Source organism: Primulina eburnea, chromosome 9 (assembly GCF_022965805.1).
Source record: "Primulina eburnea isolate SZY01 chromosome 9, ASM2296580v1, whole genome shotgun sequence".
Classification (NCBI taxonomy): Eukaryota; Viridiplantae; Streptophyta; class Magnoliopsida; order Lamiales; family Gesneriaceae; genus Primulina; species Primulina eburnea.
In genome coordinates this window covers 27,914,297-27,936,990 of record NC_133109.1, presented here as the reverse complement: position 1 = coordinate 27,936,990, position 22,694 = coordinate 27,914,297, and the positions used below count along the sequence as shown (strand labels likewise).

Genomic DNA, 22,694 nt, shown 5'->3' with positions numbered 1-22,694 from the left:
TCAAGGGATTCTATCAAATCATTCGTCTGTTTCTTACCAATATCTTTTGAGGAGTTTTTCGATAACTTGAATCGAAGAATTCATCACTTTACCTATTTAAGTGTTGTATTGTTGTTAGACTGCGTCTCTCAATCATTTGTCAGAATACTAGGAGTTTCAACTTATATAGTGGATAAACCCTAAGATTGAAGTTGACTGTTATAAATGTTGTAAAACCAATGTCTTCCAGTGAAATCCTTCCAAAGTAGAAGAAGAGATGAGTAGGAGATTGAGTCTATGAATATTCATAAATATACTTGTGTCATTTCTTTATCACAACTATTAATCTTATTAATCCGTTAGATTTGAGTATATAACCTTCGTAAGAACCTTCAGACCGTTTTTCGCACAAATTTGTGGTCTGATTGTTTCTTAAAGTGTTGAGAAAATCAGGTCTTTTATACTAACAATATCGAGATCGATCATATTATTTGACAATTTTTATATAAAATTTTAAAAGTATTTATTTATCATCTCTAAACACATTACATATCCTAACAAATGATATAAGAGCAGGTTTTTCTAGACCTTTGATATACATGTACTCTGATGACTTCTTTGAATAAGATTCAAATGTTTTCTAAATATTATGATTATGACCACTGTAAAATTTGTATGCAAACACACTTATTTGTACATGATGATGACATGTGGCATACCATCATTGAAGGACAAATGAAGATCCTAAAGGCAAATCCAATCGTTGCAATATCTGATGGTGCTCCATATATGGTAAAGAAAGTACGAGTTTGAGTGGACCGCCGAGGATTAAAAGGTCAATCTTGCCAATAACGCCAAATTTATCATTTATATAACACTTGATAAGAATATGTTCAGTAAAATTAAAACTTATTCTGCAACTAAAGAAATATGGGGGAGTTTTACTCAACTTTGTGAGGGAAACGACCAGATAAATGAGAACAAGTCAGCTGTGGACATTCAAAAGTTCGTTAGAACCAAGATGATGCCTGGAGGATCTCTCAATTAGTTTGATGAACGATTTAGCAATATCATTATTGAACTAGCATCTCTAGGTAAGAAATATTCTAATCATGAAATGTCTTGATGGTAATGTGAGCTCTGCCTTGAGATGTATAGACGGTAACAATGAGTGAATCCAATTATCTAAACAAGCTAGAGCTGCATGAATTTTTTGCTGGTATCAAAGCCTACAAGTTCGAACTCAAAATTCGGACTGAAGAAGAGCCATCTAAATCCCAACCAACAAAGGCTCTAGCTGCGACCATTTTTTATCTTACTTTCAAAAAAAATTCCAGCAAGAATTCCACTGAGCATTTAAGCAACGAGGCAATGCCTCTATTTGTCAAGAAATTTAATAAATTTATATGCAACAATCAATCAAAATTTGTTAAATGTTATTATAAAAAAAATACTAGACAGATGATGGTCAAGCATTTTATTACTGTGGCAAGAAGGACTACTTTATTGCAGACTATAATAGGCCCAAAATGAATGAAAAGAAACCATTCGAGAGAAGCCGGTTGAAGGATGTGAAAAGATCATTCGAGAAGAAGAAAGATCTGAAAGTTTATGTTGCTGAGGAGAACAAGAGCAAGTGGGCATACTCAGAAAGTGAGTTTTCTGGATCGGAATCCAACTCAAGTGACAGTGATGATGAGCTGGTCAAGTTCTTGATGGCAAACTCGGAAGCAAAAGAAGATGATGATGATGTATTTGATTTCGATTCTAGTGATTTTACACAAGAAGATCTTGTTAATGCACTTCATGATATGGTAAAATAGTACATGATTCTCTCTCGATCATTTGAGGAAGTGAATGCAGAAAAAGTAAGCCTGTAAGATAAGTCAAGTGAATGCATCAGCATACAGCAAAAGGAATTTGACGACTTAAAGATAAAACTAAGTTTGCTGGCCACTGAGAACAGTAACATGAGAAGAATGTTCAATTCCACTTTGAATGAAAATCAAAAGTTTCTTAGAGTAATCAACACGTGGCACCAATCTTCAGTTTCATTAAGTAAGATGATTGAAAAGTAAAAGCAAGCTGTTGACAAAACCATTTTTGGCATTGACAATGTTGATTGCAATCATACTGAAATGAGTACTCAACTGCATGTGGACAAAGGCAAGTCTAATATGATAAACTTCGTTTGGTACAATTTGATATATGAACATGATAAGCTCGAAATCCCAACAGACCAGAAAGTGCATTATGAGAACAAATATAAGCATAGAGGAATGAGATACGTTGAACCTCATGACACTAAGTTTGGAAAGACATGTTTAAAGTCATCAAATAGAACTGGACATGTTAACCGGTCGAGTTCCAATCGGTCTTGAGAGAAGCTGATTCAATCTAGACAAAGTGTATAAAAGGGAAAACCATGATAATACTTTAATTGCAGGACAATTAGAAAAATTTACATAATGGATAGAAAAGATAAAATACCTAAACAACATATGGCTAAACTAGAACACATCATAGCACTGCACACAACTCTATTGACTGATTCAATTTCTGGTCACACACACTTGTAGACCTATTAATGTAATCAAGTGTGGGCCTTGAAAGGATGAATCAGATCTGTATCCAATCAGATGTGGGTACCAAAAATATTGTGTTCTTGACATGTACAGAAGGTAAAAACAATCGAAGAGTCAACTTGGTAGCTTGACAGTGGATGCTCAAGGCATTGGATGTTCAAGGCACGTGACCGGAAACAAGATGATTATAATAGAAGGGATTGAATGCAAAAGGATCAAGAATCATATTTGGTGATAACACAAATGATAGAACCGTGGGAAATGTTAAGGTTATCCATGGTAGAGTAATTACGAAGGTGTCATACTAGTTGAAAATTTGTGTTATAATTTAATTAGCATTTGTGTGGCAATGGTTACTCAGTTGAATTTCATCAAAACATTTGCACTGTGAAATCTAGCAATGATGATGTCATGCTAACCGGACTAAGAGAAAAAACACCTACAGAATAAGTTGGAAATATAATCAACTTCCTTCCCCTACATGTTTTGTTGCTCAGAATAGTGACAAGAATTGGTTGTGGAACAAGTGGCTGAATCATCTTAATTTAAAATTTATTGAAACTCTGATTAAGAAATAGTTGGTGACTGGTTTTCCTAAATGCATTTTTATCAAAATATAAGATCTACATTGCATATCAGTTGGGCAACAAAGTAAGATCTACTTTTAAAAGCGAAGGTGTAACTCTTCCACCAAATGCTTGGATTAACTGCATATATACATATTTGGTCCTATAATGGTAAAGAGTATAGGAAAAATAAGTATGCTCTGATAATAGTGGATGATTATTTCTGATACACTTGAGTAATCTTTTTACCATCAAAATATCAAATTTCTTTAAATTTGATCAAAGTTTTATAAAGTTGAAAAATGAGAAATCTACAGTGATAGATAAGTTATGGAGTGACAGATGTACAAAGTTTACAAACAAAACCCTAGGATCTTATCTAGATGATCAGGGAATCAAACATGAGTTTTTAGTTGTCTGATTTCCTCAACTGAATGGTGTTGTTGAGAGAAGGAAACATACTTTAAAAGAGACCGCTAAAATAATTATGGATAATTCAAATGTTTATCAAAGGCTTTGGGAAGAATCAGTCAACACAGTTTTTTACACTCAAAAAAAATAGAGTGAGTCTCATGTGAGACCGTCTCACGGATCTTAATCTGTGAGACAGGTTAACCCTACCCATATTCACAATAAAAAGTAATACTCTTAGCATAAAAAGTAATACTTTTTCATGGATGACCCAATTAAGAGATCCGTCTCACAAATACGACCCGTGAGACCGTCTCACACAAGTTTTTGCCAAAAAAATATATGATTAATAAAATACATAATAAAACTTCGTATGAGATCTGAAATGGCATGAAACAGGATATCTCATATTTCAAAATTTTTGGTTTTAAGTGTTTCATTCACAACAATCACAAAACTCATTTAACTACCTTCGATGCTAAAGCTAATTAAGGAATATTTATCGGTTACTCACCAGTTATTACAGAGTCTTTATCAACAAGTATCAGACAGTTGAAGAAACCATTTATGTTATCTTTGATGAATCTATTGTATTTGTAACTCAAGAACATGTGAATATCAATGAGCTAAGTCAAAAATTGGAAAACAAAAATCTCATCTATGATAGTGATAGTGAGATTGAGTGAAGGAGGCACAATCAAGATGTTCCTACCGGTCCAATGATCATAAAGAAAAATCCGACCAGACTATATCCAAAGCTCATGGAACTGGTCATAGAGAGTGATCCAGGAAGAGGGGAAAAAGACATCATCATTGAAGAAAATTATCAACATCAACAAGATCAACAAGATACACATAATCTTGGAACAAACTACCGGTGGAATATAAATTATCCACTCAATCTGGTCATTAGTAACCCGTCTACTCCTCTTAGAACTAGGAAACAAATATTGATAAGTCCTAGTATGCAACGTTTCACTCTCATCTTGAGCCAAAGAAAGTTGATGAAGCTAGAAGAAGAGTAGCAGTTGACGAGGATAAGAAAAAGATAGATTATCATAAGAGAGGTGGTGAATCCGGAGGTGGTGGAACTCATGGTTTAGGAGGTAGATTATTTTTTTTATTATTGCTTTATTATTCTTTCTAACAAGGAAATTCACTATCTCAATAAAATTAATTTTGCTTTTATCGTGTATTATTTCTAGGGCGTATGTTTTGTCATCACAAAAAATGGATAAATTTTTAGATCATTTAGCTTTGGTGATAACATATAATATTGTGTTAAACCTAACTGTTGTTTTCTCAGTATTATAGGTACTTGACCAATTCAGAAGAATCCATTTAATCGGTCATGTAATGCTAAGCTATTCAATTGTTTTGTCATCAACAACATATTTTATTTACTCGACCACTCTCGCGCACCAGTTTGTGGCACATGGACTACTCAACCATTCCTTATATCCTAAAACATTAATTAATAGCTGAGCAAAGTTATCTTCATATACAAACAACGGACAAAGCTAGTTACATTTTGCTGTCATTAGTAATTTCCTATAAGATTCGATAAATGTCAAACTAATCATTAATTTAAGTATATAAAAAATCAAGAAAAGACTGAGACATCAGTACTATTGCATTTATGCTCATTTATTGAGCTACAGTCGAATATTGAACCAAAAGATGCAAAAAGTACTATAAATAAAGAATGTCAAGAGGAGAGAAAAAGAAAAACTACGAGATTTTACACATTTGAAGCATTCTCTGAAAAGATTTCTGAGCACTCTTAATCTTCAAAAAATATATACTGCTCAACAGCCCACTCATCAAAAAATACTCATAAAATGTTCAAGTATTATCAATGGCTTCTGTAAAATCACTCGACCATTTCTTGCCAAAATCGTTTGAGGAGTTTTCCGACAGCTTGAATCGAAGGATTCAACACTTTACTTCATTAAGTGTTGTATTAGTTGTTAGACTGTGTGTCTCATCTGTTTGTGAGAATACTAATATTTTCAAATTAGATAGTTGATAAGCCGTATGATTAAAGTGGGTTGTTATAAAGTGTAATCTTCTAGTGAAATCTTTCCTAAGTAGAAGAAGGTGTTACATAAGAGATCAATTCTCTGAACATCCACAAAAATACTTGTATCATTTTCTTATCGTAGTTATTTGTCTTATTAATCCATTATATTTGAGTATATAATCTTCATAAGAACCTTCTAACTATTTTTCGTACAAAATTGTGGTCCGATCGTTTCTTAAAATGTTGAGAAAATCAGGTCTTGTATAGCTAACACTATCGAGACCGGTCATATTATTTTTTCAGTGTTTTAGAGAAATTTTAAAAATGTTTATTAATATCACTTCTAAACATATTGCAGATCCTAACAAAGGCTGTAAACGAGTCGAGCAACTTACGAGTTGTTAGACTCGAGCTCGATTTGACCGAGCTCAAGTCGAGTTCGAGCTAGTCGAACTCGTAATCGATTCGATCTCGAGTAGCCGTGAGTAGTTAGTGAATCTAATCGAGTAACTCACGAGCTACTCGACTATATATGTATATATGTGTATATATATATATAATTAAATATATATATTTAAATTTTTTTTAAAAAATTGAAATCTAGTTTTTTGAGTTCGAATAACTCGATATGTTATCGAGTCGAGATCGAGTTCAAAAATTAATACCGGAATCGAGTCGAGATCAAGATTGAGCTCGAGTATTTCAAATTTTTTTCAAGTTAATTTCGAGTAGTGCGATACTCGGACTCAACTCGATTGCACCCATATTATCGGTTAGATCACATATTTTTATTTTAGATCAACAGGAAAATTAAAAATTTAGCCTCTTAACAAGAATTTTGTTGAATAATAATGCTTATTTTTAATGTTAATTTGATCTTTTCTTTAACTAAACGTTTGAATATTAATTTGCAAAAAATATATATATGACCAATTAAACGTTTGAATATTAATTTGCAAAAAAATACATATGACCTAAAGAAAATTATAAGTCAAAAAAATATATATGACCAAGCTTTTATATATATACCAAACATCTAACTTCACTCAAAGTGTCTGTTCCATCCAAAATAGATGGTTGCTATTCTAAACATGTAAGTGTATGGAACAACATTTTCTTGTGTTATGCTTCTAAACATATGGATCTTACCACATTAATACATCGATTAATGAGATGTGACAGTACGATATTTAATTGATCTATATAATCCCAAATAAACATGGTTTACTTTAAATTTAACAATGATAGTTGAATCTCATTTAAATTCAGATTAGGTCTCTGATGAGATGGTCTCACGAATCTTTATCTGTCAGACGGGTCAACCCTATCGATATTCACAATAAAAAGTAATACTCTTAGCATAAAAAGTAATAATTTTTCATGGATGACCCAAATAAGATATCATCTCACAAAATACGACATGTAGGACTGTATCACATAAATATTTGCCTTAAATTTAACAATGATGGTTAAATCTATCTTGAGAACTACTTAATCGGTAAGAACTGATAATAAATAAATAAATAAATAAATAAATAAAACAAAAAACAAAACTTTTGACTGTATTGGAAGAATATCCCAAGCGGAATATCCTTCAAGGGGGGTTGAATCATAAAAATATGTCATGTCAATTGTCAACAAGTCAATAATTTTTAATTTCCCATGCACCTTTATTATATATTTTCTTGAATAAATAATTCGAATTACAGGTCTGATTTTTTGGCACTGTATATTAAATGATCATGACTTGTGACCCCAAAAGTTATGAATTTGGTTCACAAAATTGGGAAAGGGGATATTTTTTTGGATCTTGTGTATTATTCCACTGTGACATTATTATATTTGGAGCTATGACATGTTATTCCTAATTAAACAATTGTTGGAAAAGGATGGACATTTACCTTGATTGAGTCATAAACATGTTTATTAAATGTCAATTTGGCTTAAATTGTTCGTGATTATGTCATTGCTTTGAACTTCCTTACAAGGATTAAATCATTTTCAATTTTTTTTTTTTTAAAAAACGATGATTATTATGATTTTTCCTTTTATCTTTTTATAATTAGACAAATCAGATTGATGTAGCCAAAAATTGTGATTATCAGGACTACTCTTCATGTTCGTAAACAGATCCAAGTAATCGTAGACGAGTATTTCAGCTAGCTCGTAAACGGGACCCAATAACTGGTGAAAAGAAAACTTTGTATGTCATCATCTGCGTCACAAACAAACGTCAGAGAACATAGACATATATTCCGATGTTCAATTCCGAAAACAATTCAAATATATTATCTGAAAGCTACAGAATTAAAGCATACATTTTTGGTCTTCGTCCTTTTAAGTTTTTAACACAGATGTTGTAAAGAAAAGAGGAAGCTTAGTGCCTGCTATTTAGAGAGCTGGTAAGTGATCATAATAACAATACAAAATTTGTGTGAGATGGTCTCACGAGTCGTATTTTGTGAGACAGATCTTTTATTTAGGTCCTCCATGAAAAAATATTACTTTTTATGCTAAGAGTATACTTTTTATTATGAATATCGGTAAGATTTACTCGTCTCACACATAAAGATTCGTAAGACCGTCTCACAAGAGACATACTCTAATAACAACCATAAACTTTGAAAATTGCTTTAGAAATATTATTATTATTAGAAGTAAGACTCAATGATGGTCTTTGTTGGTCCCACGTGCGGAATTTGAGATAATAAAAGTCGAAAATAAAGAATAAACTGGACACCGAGATTTACGTGGAAAACCTCTAAAAATAATAGGGTAAAAACCACGGGCAAGATGAAAAGAATTTCCACTATAATATTTTGTGGTGTACAACTCACTCACTGTGTTTCCAAAGAGAACACACACTCTCTTAATACAGGAGAACAAACACCTCACAAATATTATAGAACTAAGCACTCAAATGCTTATAAGATGAGAGAAAACTCGAAGAAGGGATGATTTCAGAATGAAGGGAGGAGCTCTATTTATAGAGCCCCTGACCGTGTGAACACGCGTTAAAAACGCGTATTCAAATTCCATCTGAAATCTCTGCAGCCAACCCACGTTTTAATTATTTTTCAAAGATGCAATTCAATTTTGCCACCAACTTTGGCCCACCTATTAATTCCTTTGTCTCTTTGTCGACATTTCTCCCACTTGGAGATTTGATTGAGAATCAAACACATCTCCACACATCCTTTCAATCTTGTCATTCCCTGCTGCTTACGTTTCTGCTAGGCCACTTGAGAATCTACACCACTCAAACTTATCAGTGTTCACTGGCTTGGTCAGAAAATCAGCTATGTTGTCCTTCGTATGGATCTTCTGCATATCCACGCTTCCTTCTTCTACTACTTCCCGCACAAAATGAAATTGTACTCCAATGTGTTTCGTCCTGGAATGAAAGGCTGGATTCCTTGCGATGTGCAAGGCACTCTGACTGTCACAAAACAAAGGAACATTCTCTTGTTTGTGCCCGATCTCCTCCAATAACCTTTTAATCCATATTGCCTCCTTGCAAGCTTGAGTAGCTGCCATGTATTCTGCCTCTGTTATAGATAACGCCACAACTGTCTGCAGTTTTGAAACCCAGCTTACTGCTCCTCCTGCAAGTGTAAACACATAACCAGTAGTAGATTTCCTTTTATCAGGATCACCTGCATAATCTGAATCGACATAGCCCCTGAGTGTAAAATCTGATCCTCCATAACATAATGCAGCATTCGAGGTACCCTTAATGTATCTAAGGATCCTCTTCACAGTGCTCCAATGCTCTCGTCCAGGATTCGCCATATACCGACTAACTGCTCCCACTGCTTGAGCAATGTCCGGTCTTGTACATATCATGGCGAACATCAAACTTCCCACTGCTGATGCATATGGTACTCGAGACATCTCCATCCTCTCTGCTTCACTGCTAGGACACATCTCGGAGGATAACTTGAAGTTAACAGGAAGAGGGGTCGAAATTGGCTTACTATCTTGCATGTTGAAGCGTTGCAAGATTTTCTTCAAATAATTTTTCTGGGAAAGCCAAATCTTTCTGTTACTTCTGTCTCGGTGAACTTGCATCCCTAGAATCTTGTTTGCTGGTCCCAAGTCCTTCATATCAAATTCCCTAGCCAACTGTGCCTTCAATTCTTGGACATGATCTTTGTTGGGGCCTGCTACCAACATGTCGTCCACATACAACAGCAAAATGATATAATCATCACCAGACCTCTTGAAATACGTACAAAGGTCTGCACTCAGTCTGTTGTATCCAAGGCTCATGATATAGGAATCAAATCTCTTGTACCAACACCTCGGCGCCTGTTTGAGACCGTACAGAGATTTCTTCAACCTGCAAACCAAGTTCTCTTTGCCTATTTCTGCAAAACCTTCTGGCTGGAGCATATAGATTTCTTCTTCAAGATCTCCATGAAGAAATGCCGTTTTCACATCTAGCTGTTCTAGATGTAGGTCAAACACCGCACACAATGCCAACACTACTCTGACTGTTGTAAGTCGAACCACAGGAGAAAATATCTCATTGAAGTCAATACCTTCTTTCTGAGCATACCCTTTTACCACCAATCTAGCATGATATCGTTCCACTTGATTATTGCCATCTCGCTTGATCTTATAGACCCATCTGTTACCGATGGCTTTTCTTCCTCGTGGTAGTGTAACAAGATCCCAAGTTTTATTCCTGTCTAATGCCTCCAATTCTTCTTGCATTGCTATCATCCACAAAGATACATCCGAGCTTTGAGTAGCCTCGTGGAAACTCGATGGCTCACCATCCTCTGATAATAGACAATATGCAATGTTGCTTTCAGTGACATAATCTGAAAGCCAACCTGGTGATCTTCTGTCTCGAGTTGACTGCCTCACATTGGAAACTTCAGACTCAACATGTTCTTGTTCTTCGTGCTCCGGTACTGCTTCACAAGAAACCTGACCTTCGTCCGTCTTATTTTCCACCTGAAATATAGTAGTTTCTGAATTCAATGTGCCTTTGTCTCCCTTTACTTTATCTTCCTCGAAGATAACATCCCTGCTGATGACAAGCTTGTGAACAGTAGGATCCCACAAGCGAAACCCCTTTACTCCATCAGCATATCCCAAGAAGATACATTTTCTGGATTTCGAATCCAACTTTGATCTTTCTTGCTCATTGTACAGAACGTACACCGGACTTCCAAATGTATGCAAATGAGAATAATCTGTCGGCTTCCCGGTCCACATCTCCATCGGAGTCTTCAGATCAATCGCCACTGAAGGAGAACGATTGATAATATAACAAGCGGTTTTGACTGCTTCTGCCCAAAATGACTTTTCTAGACCTGCAGTCCTCAACATAGCTCTTGTTCTGTCCAACAAGGTCCTGTTCATCCGCTCCGCCACTCCATTCTGTTGAGGTGTGTAAGCTGTCGTGAACTGTCTCTTGATGCCCTCATGTTGACAATATGCATCAAACTCGTCACTGGTATATTCTCCTCCATTGTCAGTCCTCAGACACTTGATTTTCTTTTCAGAATCAAGTTCAACCCGCGCTTTGAAATCTTTGAAGACTTGGAAAACATCTGATTTCTTCTTGATTGGATACACCCAACATCTCCTAGAGAAATCATCAATGAACGAGACAAAATATCTCGCTCCTCCTAGGGATACAACTGGTGCTTGCCAAACATCCGAATGAATCAGCTCCAATATGCTTTTGCTCCTGGCAGTAGAAGTGCCAAACTTTAATCTGTGTTGTTTACTGGTAACACAATGCTCACAAAAGGGTAGTGACACTTTTGTAAGTCCCGGCAGCAGCTTCCGTTCTGAGAGAATTTTCAAACCCCGTTCTGACATATGCCCGAGCTTTCTATGCCATAACACTGTTAATTCTTCTCCTGAACCATTTGATGCAACAACTAGCTCCGCCTCTTTGTGTGTTTCTTCCAAAAGTACATACAGATTGGCAGCAACCTTTTCCGCTTTCATAACCACAAGCGCGCCTTTCACAATTTTCATGATCCCGTTCTCGATCCGAGTTTTGCACCCGATGTCATCCAATTGCCCCAAGGACAAAAGATTTTTCGTCAGTCCTTTAACATGTCGTACCTCCTGTATGGTGCGAATGGTGCCATCAAACATTTTAATTTTGATAGTACCGACCCCAGCGATTTCCAAGGCATGATCATTTCCCATGAATACAGATCCTCCTGAGACTGGTTTATAATGATCAAACCATTCTCTCCGAGACGTCATGTGCCACGTCGCTCCTGAATCCATAATCCATGTGTCACAAAATTTGTGTCTGCCTTCTGCAACTGTTGCTGCTTCGCTGAATAATATTTCACCACTGCCTGAAGTACTGGCCACATTTCCTTCATCCGTAATCTCCACCGGTCTATCTCCAATAGCCGCCAAGCAATTTTCATTTCTTAAAACTGCTTGTATCTTTATTTTCCACAGCATAAATTTGCTTCCATTGAACTTTGCTATCTCGTACCTTCCCGCCATTATGTCTACGACAATTTTAGTAGACCCGACAAAATAATCCCGCCTTAAATAAAAAATCTCAAAAAATCTTTTCTGATGTGGAAGATCAGTCTAGGCTGCAACCACAGAGCATACTCAGAATTTTAAAAATTTAAAACCAAGGCTCTGATACCACTTGTTGGTCCCACGTGCGGAATTTGAGATAATAAAAGTCGAAAATAAAGAATAAACTGGACACCGAGATTTACGTGGAAAACCCCTAAAAATAATAGGGTAAAAACCACGGGCAAGATGAAAAGAATTTCCACTATAATATTTTGTGGTGTACAACTCACTCACTGTGTTTCCAAAGAGAACACACACTCTCTTAATACAGGAGAACAAACACCTCACAAATATTATATAACTAAGCACTCAAATGCTTATAAGATGAGAGAAAACTCGAAGAAGGGATGATTTCAGAATGAAGGGAGGAGCTCTATTTATAGAGCCCCCTGACCGTGTGAACACGCGTTAAAAACGCGTATTCAAATTCCATCTGAAATCTCTGCAGCCAACCCACGTTTTAATTATTTTTCAAAGATGCAATTCAATTTTGCCACCAACTTTGGCCCACCTATTAATTCCTTTGTCTCTTTGTCGACAGTCCTCACAATATCACCAAGAGCTCTGCCATACTTTGTCAAACGACTTGCAACAGGGTTAAATCATCAAATTCCAAGATAAGAATACAATGGAGAAGCGCGAATTTGTTATATACATCTTCCACGACATTTACATGTAAAATCTATTGTTATTATTACGTACATAAATGAATCAATGTTTAATTAATTCAATTCATTAATTTAAAAATATCTATATAAATATACATGTAAATATAAATTCATGGCATTCTCCTCATAATATATATAAATATAATTCATGTAATTCTTTTAATTGTTTCCGACAGAAAACAGTAGAGTAGTTGTTTTCATGCTCTGAGTGATCTTTGTAAATTGTACATCTGATAATATTTTGAAGAATGAACTGGAGAGCAATGTGTGATACATGAGAATCTATTAATTATATAAAGTAACAAATGTTTGAGAATTGTGATTAGCTCATATGATCTGTCTTAATTGCACCTTCACAAGTGAGGATAATGGAGGAGGCGTCATTTGGAACATTTATGTCAACCGGTTGAGTTGGTGTAAGTGGTTTGGTCAGAAGTAGAACCAGCCATGAAATCGGTGGTCGAAGGACCACAATGTGATTTCTTGTTGTGGAAAAAAGCAAGATGTGGCGCCCCAAACATTGTCACGTAATCATACAACATGTGATGTCTTATGCATAATTTTTTTTTCAACGACGTAATAATATAATGCATATACGATAACATAGTGCAATCATCACACTATCTACATCAGTGTAGCATAAACAGTATAATAAATACACATATAACTCAAATAAGATAATAAGCTATAGTGTCTCTATACACTATCAACTACATGATTGTTTGACTAGACAAACCTAATCATTCATCTTTATCATGTCTCACGACATAGTCTTGTAACATGTTTAATAGAAACAGTCCCCGAAGGTGAGCATACACGACAATCATCATCATAATACATAACAGTTATATGAACAACAATATAAAATATAACTGAAATCATAAAAGAAATAATCACTTTGCTGTCTCTGGACAATCAAACCATCAAAAACATCAACAACATCGCTCCCATACTACTGCAACAACAACATCAACGATACATCGCACCCCAAGTCCGGCGACAGCAATATCGTCGATCGAACAGTATCAACGATACATCGCACCCCTATTCCGACGACAACAATAACGTCGATCGAACAACAGCAACGATACATCTCCCAACAACGATAGCCAACATCAATAATAATAAACAACAACAAATATAATATCAAATCACTAAATTCTGAAGATTTACCATCGTTCAACACAATAGTATTCATCAATACTAAACAATAACAACATATGCTCGTACGTCAACACGTACCTGATAATCGAGTATATATATAAAATCTGGCTACTTCTTTGATCCCGAGGCTTGTGATGTATCTAAATAATTCAACAACAATATCATATCATTGTCACCGTAACAACACAATCATAACAGGCTCAATGCACAACATCAAATAGCCCAATAACAATTAATTCAACAAAATATAAAACTCGATTATACATCTTCATCGTTCAACAATTAATATTCTGGTGTATTTACTTATCAAGACTAACATCAAATACACCATAATAAATTAACTTCAAATAATATGCAATTTTACAAAATCCGTTAAACTACAAAAAGTTTATATGAACATGTATCCTATATTTCTTAGGCTCCAAATATATAATCAGAATTAATAACAAATGACAAACAACTCTCTAGTTTCAATTCAACGATTAAAATCCCTAATTATAATAAATTGAGAATAATTCAAAATAACACCACTGTAATCTTATCTTCTTCTTTAAAATCACATGCTACTCAACAATCTTAAATTTCTGTATGATTTAACAATTTATCAGATTTATTCCAAAAATTAACAAATTTCAAACATCACCAAAACTATAAAATTTATACATCAAATCGAAGACATCATGTCAACGATCCAGAACTGAAGTCGGTTCGTCGATTGAATAAACCGATAAGTCGCAAGGTCGAAAAGAAAATGGAAATGTTGTTTCCTCTCCTCTGTCTCATATGTATGTCGAAATGCTTTCTGACGCGGTGGAATTGAATCACCTGCTCAATTTTCAATTTTCTTTTTTTTAATATTATATTATATTAATAAAATAATATAATAAATTATATTTAACATTTTTAACACTGAGATATCCGTTAGGACCAGTCAAACGATCACGTTTTTCAAAATTCAAAATATGAAACTTCTATATTTTTTAGTTTCTAAGTTATATCCAAATTTCAAATCATTTGGACTTCATATGACCAAAATATGTCATATTTCATTCTTTATAAATCGTTAATTATTTAGTAATCTCACATTACTAAATAAACAACTTGTTATATTTACTACAGACATTACATTCTCTACCCCCTTAAATGAATTTCGACCCCAAAATTAATCAACAACAGTAATAACATGCATAAATAATGATATGGCATACCATCAAAATAAGTAGGGGTAGAGCTCCCTCATATGCCGCTCTGTCTCCCAAGTGGCCTTTTCGACACCTCTATGCTACCACTAAACCTTCATCATCGGTATAAGCTTACTACGAAGCTTTCATTCAGATCGATCCAAAATACAAACTGGCCTCTCAATATAGGACACATCAGGATCTAATTGAACCTCATAAATATCCAACACATGTGAAGAATTCGGCTCATATTTCCGAAACAACGACACGTGAAACACATCATGAATATCAGATAAAGATGGAGGTAGAGCCAATTGATAAGCCAAAGTTCCTATCCACTGCAATATCTCATACATGCCAACATATCTCGGTGCCAACTTTCCTTTCATACCAAATCGCACTGTGCCACAAAACGGAGAAACTTTCAAAAATACTCGATTGCCCTGCTGAAACTCTAAGGGTCTTCGTATTTTATTTGCATAGGCGGTCTGTCTATCTTGAGATGCTTTCAATCGTTGTTGTATCAACTTTACTTTATGTTCCATCTCCTGAATCATCTCATGACCTGAAACTATAGCTTGATCAACATTATCCCAGTATAACAAAGATCTACAACGTCTCCCATACAATGCTTCAAATGGAGCCATCTGAATACTATTCTGATAACTATTGTTATACACAAACTCCACCAATAGAATAGATGACTGCCAAATAGATTTAAAATACATAACATAAGCACGCAACATATCCTCTAGCGTCTGAATAGTACGCTCAGTCTGACCATCTGTCTGTGGATGATAAGACGTACTCAATCTCAACTCTGTCTCCATCACAGTCTGCAATCTTTCCAAAAAATGAGAAGTAAATCGAGGATCTCTATTAGAAATAATAGATACTGGAATCCCATGCAGCCGTACAATCTCTCGTATATACAACTGTGCCATCTTCAAATACGTAATATTCATGCTATAGGGTATAAAATGTGCAACTTTCATCAATCGATCAACAAACACCCAAATAGAATCAATAGTTTTAGTGCTCTTTGCAAATGGGTCACAAAACCCATCGATATATACTCCTATTTCCACGTCGGTACTTCTAAACTCCCCAGTTCACCTCCTGACCTTCTTCTCTCAACTTTGATCTGTTGACAATTGAGACATCGACATAAAAAGAAATCACATCACGTTTCATTCCCTTCCACCAAAACTGAGAGCGTAGATCCTTATACATCTTCTTGCCACCAGGGTGGATAGAATACCGACTACAATGTGCACGCTGCAATAGGCCTTGGTGCAACTCAGATGCTTCAGGAACTACCTATCTATCATGCATCCTCAAACTACCATCATCAGCTACTCTAAAACGAGTACCTTGTTTCCGAGAAACTAACTTCTTCCATCGATGAACTCTCTCATTTGTCATATGTGCCTCACGAATACAACCATAAATATCAGGTTCGGCTAATAAGGTAGATATCTGGATATGAGTCGTAGCGATATCAAAATCGTATCCCAAGGATCAACAAGACATGATGAACGATTAACATCCTCTGCGGTACAGCTCACTTTACGACTCAATGCATCAACTGTAAGATTAGCTCGACCAGGATGATACTCAATCTCACAGTCATAATCTTTCAACAAATCTAACCACAGTCTCTGTCTCATATTCAACTTTGTCTTTGTAAACCAAAATCTCAAACTCTTATGATCCATTAAAATCGTAAACAACAGTCTCTGTCTCATATTCAACTCTGTCTTTGTAAACAAAAATCTCAAACCTTATGATCTGTATAAATCGTAAACGAGATACCATATAAATAGTGTTGCCATATCTTCAAGACAAAGATAATGGCTGCCAACTCCAAATCATGCACATGGTATCTTGTTTCGTGTGGATTTAGTTGTCTCGAGGCAAATGCCACAACCTGCCGATCCTGCATCAAAACACATCCAAACCATGTAATGATGCATCAATATAAACAACAAACCTCTCGTTTTCTGTAGGGATTGATAACACTAGTGCGGTCATCGGTCGGTGCTTCAACTCCTGAAAACTCCTCTCACATGCTTCAGATCACTGAAATTGCACAACTTTCTGATTCAACTGTGTCAAAGGTCTAGCAATATTTGAAAATCCCTCGATAAATCGACGATAATAATCTGCTAAACCTAAGAAAATATGGATCTCTGGTACAGATGTAGGTGCAGACCACTGCGACATGGCTTCAACCTTCGTTGGATCAACGGAAATCACATCTCTCGATATAACATGACCCAAGAAGACCACACGATCGAACCAAAACTCACATTTACTGAGTTGGCATACAACTGTGTATCTCACAGTACCTGTAATGCTTAACGCAAGTGCCCTGCATTCTCAGCCTTACTCTTGAATATATCAATATATCATCAATAAACACAATAACAAACTGATTGAGATAATGCTGAAATACCCTATTCACCAAACTCATAAACATAGCAGGAGCATTCGTCAACCCAAACGGCATAACTAAAAACTCATAATGTCCATATCTGGTTCTGATTGTTATCTTCTGGATATCCTCCTCTCGAACTCGTATCAGATGATATCTTGACCTCAAATAAATCTTTGAATACACTGAGGTTCCCTGCAACTGATCAAACAAATCATCCATACAAGGGAGGGGATATTTATTCTTAATCGTTACCTTATTCAGTTGTCGATAGTCAATACAAAGTTGCATCGTTCCATCTTTCTTTCTCACAAATAAAGACTGGTGCACCCCAAGGCGATACACTAGGACGAATGTATAACTTGTCCAGCAAGTCCTGTAACTGGGCTTTCAACTCTATCAATTATGCTGGTGCCACTATGTAAGGAGCACGAGAAATAGGGGAAGTATCTGGCATCAACTCAATCCCAAACTCCAGCTAACGGGCTGGTGGGAAGCCTGGAATCTCCTCAGAAAATACATCGGCAAACTCAGAACTACAAAGTATCTCCTTTATTCCCACCTCCTTCTTCTTCTCTGTCTTATCTACATCATAAATAAGATAACCCTCAAGTCCATACTCCAATAATCGAGACATCCGGATAGCATATACCAATGGAATACGAGGATGAGAACCTTTCCCGTAAAAGGTCCAACGCCCTTTCTGATATGTGTAAAAATATACTACCCGCTGATAACAATCAACAGTCGCACAACATCTCCTCAGGACATTAATTTCCACAATACAATCAAAATCAGTCATCTCCGGAATAATCATATCAGATCTCAGCTCGTAGCTTTCGTAAGAAATATTACCATCTGATGTCATAGATACGACTTATATATCAACTCAAGAGGGTGTCGAAACAGAAAAAGAAATAGAAAATGGAGACGAGCGCATATGATGCTCAACCACAAACCTCTTCGATATAAAATTATGTGAGGCACATCAACAAGAATATAAGCAGGATAAGAACATAAATAATACTTACCCGCTATCATCTCCTCTTGTGCCTTCTATGCCTGCTCTCGTGTCAAAGCATACACTTGTGCCTGAGGCGGACCAGCTCCCTGCATACGTGGTTGTCCTCCAGAAGGTCGTGGTGTAACTGTTGAGGATGTCGTCCTCTTCTATATGAGGATCTACCTCTATCACTCCTGGGCTCTCGCTGTCCCTCACGACTAGGACAATGTCTGGCTATATGGCCCACACCGCCACACTCAAAACAAGTGATCTCGGTCTCTGTGCACTGTCTGATCAGATGAGGTCCCCCAAAATGAAAACATCTCACTCATCTAGGCTCTCCTCTCTGTACCTGAACAGACTGAGAACTACACCCACGACTCTCAATATGTCGTGAATCAAATCAACGATTCCCATATGAGGATAAAGAAGATGATGAACCCTTCTGATATTTAAAAGACTATCCCTGCGGTCGCAATGATTCCCTAGTCATCTCTGATAATCGTCCCTGAGCACCGTACTCCTGCATCACCAACTCAGTCATCTCAGCCCTCGTCAATGCATCCTCAGATATACTGGGTTATTTGATTGCACACGATCAAATAACTCTAACTTCAACCCTCTCAAGAAATTCCTCATCTTAGCATGAACATTCGTAGCAACATGTGACATATATTTCAACAATATCGTCGATCGAACATCATCAACGATACGTCGCACCACTACTCCGACCAAAGCAATATCGTCGATCGAACAACAACAACGATACGTCTCCCAACAACGACTGCCAACAACATCAACAATAATAATAAACAACAAATATAATATCAAATCACTCAATTCTGGTGATTTACTATCGTTCAACACAATAATATTTATCAATACTAAACAATAACAACATATACTTGTATGTCAATACGTACCTGATAATCGAGTATATATATAAAATCTAGCTATTTCTTTGATTCTGAAGTTTGTGATTTATCTAAATAATTCAACAATAATATAATATCATTGTCACCGTATCAACACAATCATAGTAGACTCAATGCACAACATCAAATAGCCCAATAACAATTAATTCAACAAAATATAAAACTCGATTATGCATTTAATCGTTCAACAATTAATATTCTGGTGTATTTAGTTATCAAATACACCCTAATAAATTAAATTCAAATAATAGATTATTTTACAACATCTGTTAAACTACAAAAACTTTACATCAACATGTAGCCTATATTTCGTATACTCCGAATATATAATCAGAATTAATAACAAATGACTAACAACTCTCCAGTTTCAATTCAACGATTAAAATCCCTAATTATAATAAATTGATAATAATTCAAAATAACACCACTGTAATATTCTCTTCTTCGTTAAAATCGCATATTACTCAACAATTTTCAATTTATGTATGATTTGACAATTTATCAGATTTATTTCAAAAATATACGAATTTCAAACATTACCAAAATTATAAAATTTATACATCAAATCGAAGACCCCACGTCAACGATCCCCGAACTGAAGTCAGTTCATCAATTGGATAAACCGATAAGTCGTAAGATCGAAAAAAAAAATTGAAATGTTGTTTCTTCTCTTCTGTCTCACCTCTTTGTCAAAATGCTTTCTGATGTGGTGGAATTGAATCACCGCCTCAATTTTCAATTTTCTTTTTTTTAATATTATATTATATTATTAATATAATATAATATATTTAACATTTTTAACACCGATATATCCGTTTGGACCAGTAAACGATCACATTTTTCAAAACCCAAAACATGAAACTTCTATATTTTTTAGTTTTCTACGTTATATACAAATTTCAAATCATTCGGACTTCATAAGACCAAAATATGTCATATTTTATTTTTTAAAAATCGTTAATCATTCAGTAATATCACATTAGTAAATCAACAACTTGTGATATCTACTTCAGGCATTACATAGAGGATCAAGGTTCATTGTGTTAACTCCTTTTCTTATCTCATTTCTTTGTTTTTCGGAATTGCTAACTTATGCAATTTGTTTTCTGTTTCTTTTGTTTTTCAAAATGCTAGCATCGATGCACTTTGCCTTTTTCTTTATTGGATTGGATCTGAACAAAAAAATGTTGCTCTCTATGCAAAGGTTAGGTGATCAAGGTTGGGGAAGCAAATATGTTTGACCTTGAACATTGGAAGTAAAAAGAGTTTTTCATAGTGTTTTTAAGGGAAAAAAAAATCAATAATCATGAGTTGAAATAAAATCAGAAAAGACATAGGAAATTATTTATTTCCTCATAACTATCTAGTGGAGTATTGCTTTGAGCATGGAAATTCTGCATCACTCCAATGAATATAGCAGACATTAACATGGAACAACCATGCAGTCAAGATTATATTCAGGATTGTAAGATCATTAGAGTAAGTTTAAACAGCAGTTGAAGATTTTACTGATATATTTTCACTATTCAAGTGGTGATACTCGTGAATGGGCCCCACTACCCTGGCCCATCTGTAGCCCGAAAGGAAGACAAGTCCATCAAGGGCCCGGGTATTATCCTACAAATACCAGGTTTGAGTGTTCAGTTGATTAATTAACTATATTGTTTTCAGCAGCACCTTTAGCTGCTCCCTCCATATATCCTCAGTCTCTGACTTGAGCGTCGGAGGAACTACGCCAGGACACCCTCCTGGTCCCCTCCTAACGATCTTTTTCGTGATTTCAGGTTCAGGACAATTTCAAAACCCTAAGTCTATACAAGTGACACTTGCTGGGAACGGACCTTAAATTTCCCGTGAGAATCATCAAGTATTTTCAATGTATTTGTAAATACTAAATACATATCTTCTATGATTTTCTCACTTGGTTTTGTACAAAACCCTTCAAATTTGATTGAAATATGTTTCATTTTTTCCCTTCTAATTTCAGCATATAGTTTAGCTTGTTCTTTCCTCGCTATTTACGCATATATCCTCAAGAGATATGTTCACCCACATTTACATGTACATGAACAATGTTTGATAGTACGAAAAAATAATTATAAAAGATGCAATATTTTAACATAACATCTATTTTAATATTTTTTCATTTAAAATTTTATTTTTCCGAAAAATTGTCTAAATAAATAAATCTATACATATATACATTAAATATAAATAGTTATTACTTTCATTAAATATAAATAATTAAAATAGACAGCTCAGAGAGAATATGGTTTCAATTAAGTTAGATAAATTGTGAGCTATTCTTTTATTGGAACGTGACTTTTTTCTTATTTCCTAAACTTATTCTCTTTGTGTTTGGGTTAATGATATATTAAAAGTTTTGCCTACACTGCAAATTCAGTGATCATTATCGATCTAATATGTGGGGTATAAATTTTTTTTAGTACAATAGTAGTCATTGGAGTCATCACGAGGGCAATATCCTCGAGGTAGATTAAATTATACTTTGATTTTTAATTATAATTAAACTCCGATAAAAGCTTCATTGAAGTGTTTCAGATGTGGTCATTCTATTGCAAGTGTTTTGTTCCAACTTTCTTTTGGTTTTATGTCTTCTAGGTCTGAACCCTTAAGTTATGTTTGGATTGATGAAATTTAAATCTATCAATTTCACAATCATTGACTTGTTTGGATAGATAAAATTCAAGTTGATCATTTTATGTCAAATTACGTAATTTCAAAAAATTTCACAAAAATAATTAGATAAATGTATATGGAACTGAAAATAATTACAAGAGAAAAATATGATTAAAGAAAATATACTGGATCTACATCAATAACCATTTTTATTAACGATATCGTGGAAAATATCGATGGCTAAAGTAATCAATTTCAAAATAATATGAATAAATAATATATTTTTTTACATGTAAATAAATATATATTATAAGTAATTTTAATGGTATCCTTATAAAAATTACAAAAGAATATATGGAATAAGAAAAATAATGATGTGAAAATAACGATTATAAGATAAAATATTCATTTCTAATGAATTGATATTGTATTGATTTGAAACACAAACATTTCACAAACATATATTAATTTGTCTTTGTTGTAGCTCGATATATAAATATATATATATATATATATACGTTTT

The 22,694-nt window shown here is 34.8% G+C and overlaps 1 protein-coding gene across 1 annotated transcript; it reads right to left on the bottom strand.

Annotated features, from left to right (window-relative positions):
* Positions 1-15,302: 15,302 nt before the first annotated feature.
* On the bottom strand, positions 15,303-18,395 carry LOC140840853 (uncharacterized). Its single transcript, XM_073208015.1, has 5 exons — positions 18,077-18,395; positions 17,254-17,507; positions 16,940-17,095; positions 16,273-16,476; positions 15,303-15,860 (listed from the first exon to the last, which is right to left on the bottom strand). Exons 1-5 carry the CDS (start codon positions 18,393-18,395, stop codon positions 15,303-15,305), a joined length of 1,491 nt encoding a protein of 496 aa, XP_073064116.1.
* Between the last annotated feature and the right edge of the window lie 4,299 nt (positions 18,396-22,694).